Source organism: Cupressus sempervirens, chromosome 1, assembly GCF_028749045.1.
Source record: "Cupressus sempervirens isolate cs-2001-9-10 chromosome 1, ASM2874904v1, whole genome shotgun sequence".
NCBI lineage: Eukaryota > Viridiplantae > Streptophyta > Pinopsida > Cupressales > Cupressaceae > Cupressus > Cupressus sempervirens.
Window position 1 is genome coordinate 3,495,351 of NC_143118.1, and position 14,322 is coordinate 3,509,672.

Below are 14,322 nucleotides of genomic sequence, written 5' to 3' on the forward strand. Positions count from 1 at the left end.
CGAAGAACATAGATTGTGTACCTGCCTCCTTGACAAAGATTATTCAAACATGACAATGATGGGGGAAGAGATAAGGCAAACATGAATTAAGATTGGCTATTCCATTGTCATGGATGGGTGGATAGATATTCAACATAGACCACTCATTGATGTTATTGTTACATGCCCTGTCAATGCATACTTTCTTAGAGCTATTAATTGTTATGTCAACCTTAAGGATGTTGACTTCCAAATCGCCATTTTGAAGGAGGTCTTAGAGGAGGTTGGGCCTTTTGATGTTGTGCAAGATGTGATAGATTCAACTCGTGTTTGCAAGTTAGCCAATTCAATGATTGAGAGAGCTTATAAACATATTTTTTAGAATCCATGTAGTGTACATGCTTTGAAAGACATTGGCAAAATATATTGGGTGAAGGTAACACTGGTAGAGGCTAGAGACATACAAATGTTTGTATGTAACCATTACACATCACTTGCACTATTCTGGTCCTATTCAAAGAAATGATTCTCCATATCCATCCCCCAGGTAGTCTCGTAAGTCGGAACATAATTAGGCAGGCCATCCCTCCCTAATTGAGACTAGATATGATAACTATTAAATTTTATTAGAGCAGATGTTTCTAATATCCCCAATTCAGAACCTAAAAATCGATTTATAAGTTTTAATTGAATATTGAAATTTATTAATATAAGCATATACAATAAAGGAAGGAAGAGGTTTTTAGCTATCTTTAAAACCAGCAGAGTACAGTCTTGCATCACACCTTAGTGAAGATCATTGGCTACTTTCAGAACAAAATCAAATACTCCAAAGTTCTTGACGACGGTAGACTGTATGAATTAGCAAGTCCTTTCTAGTCAACAGTGGGCCAATACAACCGTGATACATTAAACCAATACTGAATAAATTGGGTGAAATGATTAGAGCGCGTATTACCTCCAGCACTCATGTTTGATATCCCTTATTTCATCATGTTGATGTTTCATGTAATTGGTAACACTTATCAATATTGGTGGTATCAAACAGTAGGCGGACATCTCCCACTCTTGTTACACAGATCATAGTGTTGGTCATTGGAGGTTTTTCCATTCCCATACCATTCCTATCCTGTGAGTTGGAGACTGAAGCACCCACATATGGATCACAACACACCTAACACCCTAATTGAGCCTTATTCTTAACAGCATCACAAATCATAACTATCAGCAGCAATTATGCTAGTATAGTGGAAAAATAATACAATCATATGGTCACAGACTTGTACTGAATAAGAGTGCAGAGGCCATCAAGTTTGGCTAGTTAACCAAATAAATCGAACAGAGCTAAGAATTGCTAATCCATGTGATTACTTAAAACAATTGGAACAGTGGTTACTAAGGAGATCAATTAGCAAGTGAAGAGACACAGTTTAAGCACTCATAAAACACGCTAGGAATAAACTTGCTTAAAACACATCCAACATGATGCAAAGCATACTCAAGACATAAGGCATGCATTAGGAAGGCACACATGCATAAAGTAATCATGGTGACATTGTGATAGACATGGATCAAACACATAAATACACATGAGATATGATAAATACACATGAGATATGAAGCATATGTGCAAAAGACACAATGCGTGTATAAGAAAGGTACACATACATGCTGAAAACACATCAGACATCAAGCAAGCACATAAATAGGAATAAGTTATAAGCATATCCATAAATCCATGTGAAGCATACATAGATACACGTAAAATATGGAATATGCATGAAAGGCATGGATGTCATGAAGCAATGCACATAAGGCATGAAGAAATACACATAAAAACATGCAAGGCATGAAGCAGCCACATAAGATAGGTAAGGCATGAAGCAATACACGTAACACATGAAGCATAAATACAGGTAAAAGGCACACACATATAGAGGTGCAAGGTTGCCCTACTTAATTTTAGTTTTTCTTTACTTAAAGAGAGGACTCAGTATTTAATCCTAATTGGATGGCAGCTATAGGTTTGTCTTGCAGGCTGGAAAGATCAATGCTCTCATACCAATTGCACTCTCCACATTTGGATACGCCTAATTTTGCCCATAAGTGAAAATCCCAAATTATTGCACCATGAGATTTGCAGGGTAGATTGTGTGAGATTTTTTTTCATCAGCGTTTTGAATCACGCTCTATGGTCCATCATCAAGATGATATGAAAGCAAGAGGAGAAACTTGGATGGATCCCTGAGTGTGATTCCAAAAGTTGATGAAAAAGATTCTCACACAATATATCCTGAAAATCTCATTGTGCAATATCCTACGGATTGTGGGATTTTGATATCATAAAAACCAAAATATACAATATATTTTAAGATTATCTTTCACAAGCTTACACAATAGTAATTGAATTTAGGAAAAATTAATTTGATATCAATAATCAAACAAATAATTATGAAGTTTTGTACTGTAAACATGCATGCTATAGCATCAACCGTATTAGAAGCTTTAGAGGAAAGCTCCATAGGGATGCCAGGAGACTATCCTCTGCAATTAAGTCGAAGAGCATCTAACAACCAACAAAGTCAATTTGATCCCTTGCCCTACAAGCAACCAACACGATGTATATCCACTTAATTAGGGGGAGTCATACTCCCACCTCTACCTATTGGGCTACCTTGACAGTTTCTAAAGAGATTGATTTATTAAAATCAATTTATAATTAAGAATACTGAATCCTTAATGGATTGGCAAATTACATAAAACAAAATTAATAAAAGGATTCACAGTAAATAATAGACTTAACCAAATTGCATACCAATTACTTTCAAAATGTCAAATTGCAGCCCTTTTTGGATTCAATTCAGATCTCAGAATCTCTATGGGATTGATCCATTATTTAATTTAATAAATAAATTACAGCTACTTAACAGATTTATACATAAATAAATACAGCCATATTGCATACCAATTGCTCTTCAAAATTTTATAAGTGACTGCAGTTTTTATGAATTTAAACTCAGTCAAATTTCTTGTTTGATTTCCCACTTGATTATTCCATGTCCTTTCCCAAAGCATTTGTTTCCCTCTTATATCATCAAGTGATAAAGGATCACAAGCTTTATTAACACTACTGTTTTGCAAGGGATACACACACCTCTTCACAAATAATTGCTTCCTTGGAAATCCCTTCATTAATCAGTGTAATAAAAGTAAAACTCTTAAGTAATACTCTGCCCCTTCAAAACCAATCGATATTTTCTCTCTTTAATAAAATGTGTATCCCTTATAATTCTTCGTTTTCTAGTGTGGCTAATGAGGTTTGTCTTATTCGACAATAACATTTAATCATTTTATCTTCCCCTTAAGATTCTGTGGGAGATGTATAAGGATGTTGACTCGGGAATGTTGGTTAAGTTTTAGAGACAATACGATAGATTACTAGACAAAATGGGTTGAAACAAAACCAAGACTATACTGCTCAAACTATTGCAAATTTTAAAGATCAACATATTATCACAAGATTTGGGTATCCACTAAGCAATCGTTGGCAATTAAGAGAAACATTTTTGTAAATAAGTCTATCACAAGCTTATTCAAAAAATTATGATTCACTGATACCCATAATAGGAGCACACCATATCACCCGCAAGCTACTGGAGCAAGTGAAGTGCTGAATAAGATTATAGGAACCATCCTAACAAAAGACATGTAACACGAACAGAACAGATTGGGATATCAGGATACTACCAGCACTCTAGGCATACAGAATGACATACAAAAGATCTATCAGATTACCCCTCTCAAAATAGTCTAATGGACATAAGTGTACCCATAAACTTCATTGTTCACACTATAGTATAGTAATGAGAATCGCCCAAAAATCGCCTGAATCGGCGATTCCGCGACCAGATTCATGCTGTGCGATTTTTTTTGCATCGTATATCAGTATTGCCAATTTCTGGGTCATGAATTGCCTGAATCGCCGATTCAGGTGATTCATGGAAAAATCGCCAAAATCGCCTTTAAAAATAGGGTATAAATCGCCTGCAGCATGTAAAAAGGGAAGTTGAAATTATTTTTTAAATCACTTGTTTTTTTTACTTTGTTTTTGACCTATTCTCTTTGTTATAACCCTAAAGGGCCTTCTATTTGTTAAGCATGAGTAGAAGAGAGGAAAAGTGAGAGAAGAATAGAAAACAAAAGCCATAGGTTTCCAACTAGCAAGAAGGAAGAGCACCAAAGAGATTAGTAGGCCATTTGGGGAGCCCATCAATTGCTTTGGGAGCATTAAGGAGCCAATATCAACACTCCTCAACTCATTTGCAAGAGGTAAGTGCTTATTTTTTTCTTGCATGTTAGTGTATTATGCATTTTTTGTTAAATTTTTAGTGTATTATGCATTTTTTGTTAAATTTCTATAGTTTTCAAGAATTTTAGTGTAAATCTTGAATGTTTTTTATTTTTACTAAGTTGCAAGCTAGGGTTTGTTGTTTTCTAACTTTTATTAGCTTCAAACTTTGATATTTTACATAAAAAAATTTATTGCAGCAGCCTTTGCTCTCATTTTTCGCAAATTCCAATGGGTAAAAAAGACGAATGTTGGAAATATAATGAAGAGTTTCCTGGAAGAACCAAATATCAAACAAAATGCATGTTTTGTAAAGAAAAAATTACTTCCGGGGGTATTTATAGATTGAAATTCCACATTGCTGCTATACCTGGACACGATGTTACAGTTTGCACTCACCAAACTCCTGAGGCAAAACGCACTTGCTTAATGGCATTAGAAAAAATTGAAAAAGACAAAGCAAATAGGAAAATGCAAGTTGAAGGGTTAAGGGGTACTAGCTCCCATGTTCCCGCATCCGCAGCCACATCCACATCTGCATCTGCATCAACTTCCGCATCCATAGGTTGTGTTGGAGAGGGTTCTTTTAGGCCTCCTTTTTATCCTAGTTCTTCTGCTCGTGCTCGTGCTAGTGCTAGTGCTAGTGCTAGTGGGTCACATACTGAGACAAAGTCCTACACCAACCTATTGTAGCCTAGAGTGCGGAAAAACAGAATGGATAGTTACTTTGTGCCCCGCACTACTCCTGGTTCCCAACCTACGCTTGAGGGCATGGGTTTGAATAAGGAGATTCACGATGCTGCCAGAAAGGAGATATGCAAATTTTGGTACTTTTGCAACATTCCATTTATTGCAGCCAGGTAATTGATTCTTTTTTCTTGTTTTCTTTAAAGTTAAAATTAAAAGTAAAAGTAAAACTTTAATTATATCTACTTGTTTCATAATTTGCGTCTTTGACATCTAAACTTTTATTTGTGACAGGGCTCCTTTTTGGTAGAATATGATAGATGCGGTTGCTATTTGTGGTCCGGAGTTTAAAGCCCCAACTGAGGCTGAGTTGAGCGGATACCTCGTGGATGAGATGGTAGAGGACATGAGGGTTGACCTCGAGGAGAACCGAAAGGAATGGATTGCAAAGGGTTGCACCATCATGACTAATGGTTGGACCGATAGGAGGAATAGAACACTCCTCAATTTTCTTATATCCTGTGGAGGTGATTGATCATTTTACTTTCCTACATACATAATTGTAAATTTTGATTTGTTGAATGCTAATTCGTTAATGATCCATTTAATATTATAATTCGTTGTTTTGTTACTTGTAGAATATACCATGTTCATAAAATCCATTGATGCTTCCGCACATGTGAAAAATGCCACATATTTATGTGAGGCTATTGAGGAAGTTATAGCAGAGGTGGGGAAACAAAATGTGATCCAAGTGGTGACGGATAATGCAGCAAATTATGTTGCAGTAGGTAAACTTTTAACTTTTCAAGTTTTGAAAATAAATTTATTTGAATTTTGAAATTTGAGTTTCTAATTGACTTAAAATTGTTGTAGGTAAACTTTCGATGGAGAGGTACCCCACCATATTTTGGTCCCCTTGTGCGGCACACTACATTGACCTCATGTTGGAGGAAATTGGCAAACTTGAGTTTGTCAAGTCATGTGTGGAAAGGGCAAAAAACATAAGCATATTCATTCATAATCATGCATTTGTCCTTAGCACAATGAGGAAGTACACAGAAGGCAAGGAGTTAGCTCGCCCAAGTATCAGGAGGTTTGCCTCAAATTTCATCACCTTGCAGTCCTTGTTGACATCAAGGGATGGATTGAGGAGCATGTTTGTTGGGCAGGAGTGGATTTGCTCTTCCTATGCTACGACCACTGTAGGGTTAGATGTGGCGGATTGCATATTTGATGAGGATGGTTTTTGGAAACCAGCTAGAGAAATCCTTAAGATAAATTTATTGCAATTTAACATTTAATATTTTGCTTTTACTTTAAGTTATATTATTTTATATGTAAGTTTTGACTCAAATTTTTCGTTTTACTTTATATGTAGGTCACTGAGCCCCTTGTAGCTTTGCTACGAACTACTGATGGGGAGAAGCCCTCTATGGGCTACATTTATGAGGGCATGGATAGGGCCAAGGAGGCCATCAGAGCCCAATATGCAGGAGTGCAGGACAGGTATGGCCCTATTTGGGACATCATCGATAGGAGATGGTAGAATCAGCTCCATCGACCCATCCACGCAGCAGCTTACTATCAGAATCCGGCATTTTGTTTCCATCCTGAGTTCAAGGCGGATTGCAGAGGTTCTCATTGGCTTATACACAGTGATTCAGAGATTGAGTAGCGATGAAAATAGTGTTGCTGCGATTGTTGAGCTAGACCAGTTCAACAATAAGGAGGGGCCACTTGTCTTTGGCAGGATGGCCATAAATGCTCAGACAACACTACAGCCAAGTAAAAATTAAATAATATATTCAATGTTCATGAATCTAGATTCTAAACTTAAAAATGGTTATATAATGCATTAATTTTAGAGTTGTAATTTGTAAATGAGACTAATTGTTTTTGTTTTTTCCTTATTTCAGATAGATGGTGGCAAATGTTTGGGGCCACAACCCCAAACCTTCAAAAAATTGCCATCCGCGTTTTGAGTCAGCCGAGCAACGCTTCTGGATGTGAGCGCAGTTGGTCCATGTTCGAGCACATCCACTCGAAGAGGAGAAACACGGTGACAGTGCAGAGGTTGAATGATCTTGTCTTTGTTCATTACAACCTTCATCTTAGGATCAGACAGATTTTGGGCGCTGACTCCTCTCCGATCATTCTGGAGGAGATTGATCCAGAATCAGAGTGGATCATAGAGACCGTGGACCCAGTGTTCACTAAGGAAGACCACGCGTGGGTTGACCAGGTGGATGTAGATGCTGAGGCTGTGGCCAGGGCAGAGGAGGCAGCTAGAGCACATTCAGGCATTGGTAGACACATAGACGCAGGCCCTAGCGACGTTATTCGTGAGCCCATTGCCCATGCAGGGGACATGGCTCGGCGGTCCTCTAGGACCTACCTTACACGCCTTTCTCATAGGCAAACTGGATACTCAGAGGTTGAGGTTGAGGCTGCAGCAGAGCTAGAGGATGATGATGAGGATGATGAGGCTTGAGCTGGAGCCTTGTTTTTATATTTTGTTTACACTGTATAGATATTGATAGTGATACTGAATCACTGATAGACATATGTTTCAAACTTTCATGGATCTTCATCTTAGATTTATACATACATTTATGATTTGATGTCTTATAGATCTTCATGATTTCATCTTACTGATTCTATGATTTGAATCATTATGATCATTTGATTTTTATTTACTTCAGCTAGCATACAGTTTACATTTTAGTACATAATGATAACATAGTTACGTATGTGATGGATTTTATGTTTCATGTTTATGTATGTTAGATTCTATTTGATGATGTTATAGTGTTTTTAAGTTATATTCAATAAAGGGTGCATGAAATAAGTCTTAAATTGTTAAAATCTTTACATTTAAAGGGTTTTTTCAAATTTGCCAATTCACCGGTGATTCACCCCTGATTCACGATTCGATTCGGCCGTGCCGATTCCGATTCACGTTACTATGCACTATACATACAACACTCACCAAAGGCTAACAAATGAAGATTCACTAAAACAGAGGTTGAAAGATCCGAAGAAATTAGATGAAGACAAACAACTTGAAGCACATCATAAGCTTACAGAAAGGAGACAAAAAGCATGGCATGTCCAAAAAATTAAATTTGAACACTTTGAGAAATATGGCGCAGTTTTACTATATGATAGAATATTTAAGAAACAATGGAAACTCAAGGTCCGGTGGCTAGGCCTCTACCAATTTGTTGACATCCTAGTCTTTGGGCAATCAGTTTAAGAAGATTGGACCATACAATATTACAATGAAGTCAAACTCAGGCACTATCATACAAAACCATAATAGAGCTAGTTGTCTTGAAAACAAGCTCAAAGTTTTGGAAGGGGAGATGATGTTAGAAGGGGGTCAGCCAGAGCCAAAGCAGCAATGAAATCCCTACTGCAAAGAGATCGTGAAGCTCCTGGCTGAAGATGTACCCTCCAGAATATAAGGGATGTGTCCTATCCTTTGGATGTTTGCATAAAGCAGATACAATGTAACAAAGTAGCAATAGAGGAGTAGTGGGAATAATAGACGAAATACAGCAGAGGTATTTGTAGTAGAAGTAGCAAAGTAAAAGGAAAATCCACTAGCATACATACATGATGTATGAGAACTAATATAAACACATCTGGAATTACATTTGATATGTGTTCAGTATATGGCAATTAATATTCACAATTTACCTTAGTTTACTGGATCTGTGGTATAAATACAACATACAGAAATTACTTGACGCTTGTACGTTGGTCTGTGTTCCCCCTTTTTCTTGCTAACAATTTTGCTTCAATTTTCCCAAAGCATCTATGGTCTGCAGACGTATCTTGGAAATCTTAGAGACAATCAGTGTCACCTCTATCCTTTGCAAAAGCAGCATATACGGCAGCTTTTGAGGCAAATACGAAAATATTATGGCTCTGAAGGTTTCTTGAATATATGTAGGAACATCAGGATTTATGCACACCTCTCCTAGCTGACAATCAATTTACAATCAAACTGGCCAAAAATCCAATCTTTCACAAACAAACCAAACACATCATTGCAATGTTTTATTTGATTCAACACCATGCAAAAGATGGTAGTGTAAAACTTGACTGTTGTTCCACTGCAGATCAGCCAGCAGATATTCTTACAAAAGCACTTGAAAGAGAGGAGTTCGAGAGGTTCCAAAAAATGATTGGTTTAACCATGACCCCATCATATTAAGTGGGGGATGTTAATGTGCTAATCTTCTAGGTAACACATTCTAGTTTGTTTTCAAAGTTTTGATAGTTTTCTGATTTGCCAGTTCAACTGTTTCATGGCTGTAATCTTCATTTTTTTATGACTAAAGTTTCCACCATTCTGTCTTGTTCATTAATCCTGACCTAAGCGGGAAGTGCTTTACCATTAGTCTAGACTCCAGCTACTCAAAAAACATCGATGCGTTATATTTTATGTTTCTATATTAGGCTGATAAAAGTAATAGCCTTAGAGCCCAACGAAATGATCATCGAATGATATTATAAATGACTTACAATTAGCGAGCGCTGTCCAGCTGTGTCAAAAGGGCTCAATGGAATTAGGGTTCTCCATGTTCTTGGGGAAAATGAAGTTGAAAATGCAGAAAATCTTTCTTCTCCGCAAGTAACCTCAACTAGTGAATTCTTGCAAAAGCTCATCCTGAATGCCATCGCGTGAAATTCAAATGTCACAAATATAAAAAAACGCAAAACACAGACACACACACGCACAAAGAACCCAAACCGAGATGCACGTGCCACAATAAATTTCAGGTTGAGGATTGCAAAAGATTAAAAGAATGTTTTCTTAATTATTTTGAAACCGTATCTACCTGAAAGCCAAATTTATGCTATCGATAAAATTTTCTGCATGAGGAATTGAAACCACGATCGCCAAGGTCTCTCCCTGTACAGGTTTCCAATTTGAGACGGTGAGATTCACCGGTCTGCGTTCGAAACCCATCAACTGCATCGCAGACTGTGATGCGCTCTTCCATCCTTTCACAAGTCGCTTGGGATCCGCTAACGCCTCAAGAGTGCTGAATAAAATAGCACCAATACTCCCGACCTGGAATACCTTCCCTTGTGAGCTTGGGAATAGATGAACGTTAGATACGGATTTTCTCCCATCTTTGCACATGATCGCATGCAGCCTACGTCAATACTATCAGCATCTGTACCGTGGAAAGTTTCATTGCGACGAGCGAACTAAATTTGTTTGATATTTACTTCTCAAAACATTGATTAATTAGATCACGATAAATTTATTTTCAAATTCACTTAAAACAAGAGCTCTTGGTGAGCTGTAGTCCCTGTCTTTTTCAAAAGGAGCTAGACAAGACATATTACATGATATGGTAAATAAACACTAGAAGCATAAATGTGGAATCATAATAATTCTTTGCAATAGTTAAATTGTCAAGATTAAAATGTAATAAAAACTTTATATGACACAGTTTCTTTGCATCTTTAGCATCTTTAATAACCTAAATTTCCTTTCTTAAACAAGAAATTATGCTATTTCTAATATGTGATTTTGAAATATTTATAAAATTTTCACTAGGACTTTTTCAAAGAATTTGTGAAAATAAATTAAATAGTTTAAATATATGAGTATTTATAATTAAGTTGTCTTTTAATTAATTGAAATTAAAAATTCCTTCATATTAATTAGTTCTAAAAATTAAAATAGAGTAAAAGTGAAATAGTAAAATTACTAAAATCAAAACAACAAATATACCTATTAAATCTTAAAAGTAATTGCTAAAAGAATAAGTAAATTCTAATATATTGGAAGTGAAGATTGTAAATTATAAATAAATGTTATAATCAATGAAATAAATATTTATCTATAAATTGTCTTAATAATTTATATTATTAAATATAACAATATATAACTCTAATGTTATTGTAAATCTAAATTTACAATATCATAATTATTGCAATTATTATAAATTTATAATCAATTTTTAAAAAAAATTAAAATACATAAATATGATTTTAAATAATATTCAAACATACTTTCTCATTGCAAAGTTTTATAAATTATTTAAAATAGCTTACGAAATTAAAAAAATAAGATATCATAAAAAATTATTTAATGTAAAGAAAAATATTAATAAATAATTAATAGCTTGTTCAAGTAAATTCTAAACAAATTTTCTAATGCATTTTTGTTAATTTTTGTGGGGACTAACCAATAATATAAAGTAATAGGAAATTAGATATTATTCTATTAAATATAATTTTAAAAATCAATTAATTGTAAAAATTAGTATGAAGTAATACGACTTTAGAATGTTAAAAAAAAATTGTAAATAAGATTTAATAAAAACATTAGTTTTATAGATGAAAATACATTATAATCAATAAAATAAATTGTCGAAGAAAAATAATTACATCAATGATTTGAAAGGTAAATAAATGTGTTTTCTTGAAAAACAAAGTAATTGCAATGTAGATGAATACACTCTTCTTGAAATTTTCTGCCACATTTTTCCAACGGCTACTGTGCAGATTTCCAGTGCCTGCTTCAATATCATACAAAAAAATTCCAACAAACAATGTGAAAACCGCTACCTGCAGAACCACGCCTCAAATTCATGGAAAGGCAAATCAAATACCAAAAGCGATAACAAACCACTAAAATTATTCCTGTAATCATGTAGACTTGTACTACTGGAAGGGGTAAATTAAATGCTTTGAGGATAACATGAGCACCCACCAGAGCTCAATTGTAGGCTCATTTGGCATGAGTTTTAAAAACATACTGTCTTTGTAACAAAGCTATTAAACAATTTGGGGTGATTAACATAATAAAGTTGGGTAATATACTTGCAGCACGTTGAAGGGTATAATAGCAGATATGTACATAGCTCAGTTAGTGGTGCAGTATAAAGTTAAAAACAAAACCAAATTGTCCTCTACAGTACCGCATTTTTATACGTTGTGGTCGGCAGAAAAGATGGACTGCGATGGCACGGGCATATTGAACTGGTTGCTCTTAAAGTCATTGAGTTTTACTGTCGAGTTCAAGCAATCTTGCAGCACCTACATAAAGCCCTTCATTGTTGTGGCCGTAGTTTATGCAATGTTCTAGACAGGGATTCTGTTGCAAAGTTTTTGAGCGTCAATTGCAACGAAATTATTTCCTGACTGTTTTTAATATATTCTCTTGAGCCATTGACATTGTTTCTTCACCTTTGCACTGAGATATTTGAATGAAATAGAAAGATCATTTTTGACGAATTTGAAGTAGAAACAATCGCTCTCAATAAGTTCTAATGTTCGGAGGACTCAACCAATGTTGAAGATTGTCTCTTTAAAGGGTTTGATTGGGTGCTTTTTTTTTGGAGGAAGATAGGTAAGTTATTTGTCATGAATGCTCCTATGAGATTTTCATTTTAAAACAAATGCTAACTAAAATGTGTGGCTAGCTAATTGATTTTTGGGTTTAATTTTAGAGATAGCATAAGAGATTATTAAAATTTGACTATTGAAGGTTACATTATAAAAAATATTGTTGTTTCCCAAATTTGCATCTAGCAAAATTTTTAAATCAACACATCTTTTTGTATGATGGAATGGGTCGTTTAAAGGAACTAAACACTGCAGAAGCATGTTGAAGTCTAGAAAATTGTCTCTCCTAAATCCGGTCTTTTATTTCTTGAAGATTTGCAATTTTGTAAGTTGTCTAATGTGAAAATTCGTGACATCACAATGGTGAGAAATATTTGTTCTTATATATAGATGGCAATGCCACGAGACCTAAAGTTGGAATAGTTGTTGAAAAAAAAATATTCCATATGACATTTGTTGGATAAAGTCACTTTTGGCATTTGTGAAGATAATGTTTTTTGGTAGCATGCTACCTTTTCTATTGTATTCATTATTTAACAGTTTTATTTTTAGGTGAATCTAAAGTCCAATTTTCAACTTCATTTTAAGCAATCTCAATTTTTTGTAGAGCTATATGTAGTTATTCTCATAATATTATCAATCGATCTAATCAAATGTACAAGATTCTATTCTAAATAAATTTGTTAAAGTTTAGTTTACATAATCGTTGAAGTTCTTATATGTGATGTTTTGATGTCCTTTACTTTTAATGTTCTTCACAATTGTTGATGGCCACTTTTTAATACCATTTTATTTGCATTATATGAATAAAAACACATTCATTCAAAATCCCTTTTTGATTGTAAATGGTTGATTTAAAATTCGTTGTGAAATTGCATTTAACCCAAAAAAAGTCAATAAAATTTAATTGCAGAAATAGCAACTTCATTTAAGCATTTAAATATTGAATATATGTTGCAAAGTATTTGTCAATAAATTTTGATAAATTTGATAGTTTCTCATCAATATAAGATGTTTTTTTTCAACTAGTCTTTGGATTGACAATTTTTTAGTTAAAGTGTTCAAATTTATGAGCTGAAATTTTTTAGATTAAAATTTATATTGTATTATGTCTATGTACATAGAAAAATATTAAAATTTAGAAACGAAGGTAATCCAAATATGGCCAAAACAGTCATTGCAAAAGGTGTTTATTATGGACAGAGGAAAAGACACTATGAATCTTGTGATTTACACTTTAAATTTTAGCCAAACTATTCAAATTTAAAATTTAACTCACAAGTAAAAACATTAAGGCATAATCAACCACAACTCTAATTTAGTCGTTGGGCCCTTAAATCAGTGGCATTGTTGTTGGTAATTGAAAATTTATAACGACCCTCAAGCTCTTTGTTTTGCTTCACAACAAAACTAATAGGAAAATGTATTAGGAATTAGGAATCAAAAGATCTACTTTTATAACATAATGGCTTGCAACAGATGTATGAGATATGAGAGTTTATCTGGAGAAATTTGTTAGCAGGAGTTTTTTGGAGGAGATGTTAACTTTGTGCTTAAAATTTCTTAGTTATTATTCATTGGTGGTATGCATAATGGAAGGGTTTATCTCTCTTCCTCTCCCTATCTTAATTTACATCATTTATTTTATCTCTATGTTGCATGACCGGATTGGCAATGAGACTGACAATGGGTCTCTGTTCGTTCTCTTCAACTCTATATTTGAGGATGACTCTTATTATGTGAATAATAATAATACGTGCAAGGATGATGAGTGCATGAAATCTCCATTGGTGATATATGTTTTAATTTTTCTTAGAATGATTTTATTCTCTTTTGTTACGAGTGCTTTCCTTATCAATATAGTGATAAAAGAAGGCCTTCCTTATGATTTAAATATTGAATATATATTGCAAAATATTTGTTACCAT

The 14,322-nt window shown here is 34.4% G+C and overlaps 1 protein-coding gene across 2 annotated transcripts in view; it reads right to left on the reverse strand.

The window, feature by feature from the left end:
- LOC149575845 (uncharacterized) overlaps positions 1 to 10,290 on the reverse strand; it is a 175,853-nt gene extending 165,563 nt beyond the window's left edge. For both annotated transcript variants that reach the window (XM_089815764.1, XM_089815767.1), the window contains exons 1-2: positions 9,868 to 10,290; positions 9,551 to 9,695 (exon numbers count right to left, since the gene is read on the reverse strand). In XM_089815764.1, the coding sequence (XP_089671890.1) occupies positions 9,551 to 9,695; positions 9,868 to 10,175 (453 nt within the window). In that variant the 5' untranslated portion in view covers positions 10,176 to 10,290. The remainder of the gene's footprint in view (positions 1 to 9,550; positions 9,696 to 9,867) is intronic.
- Positions 10,291 to 14,322: the final 4,032 nt, after the last annotated feature.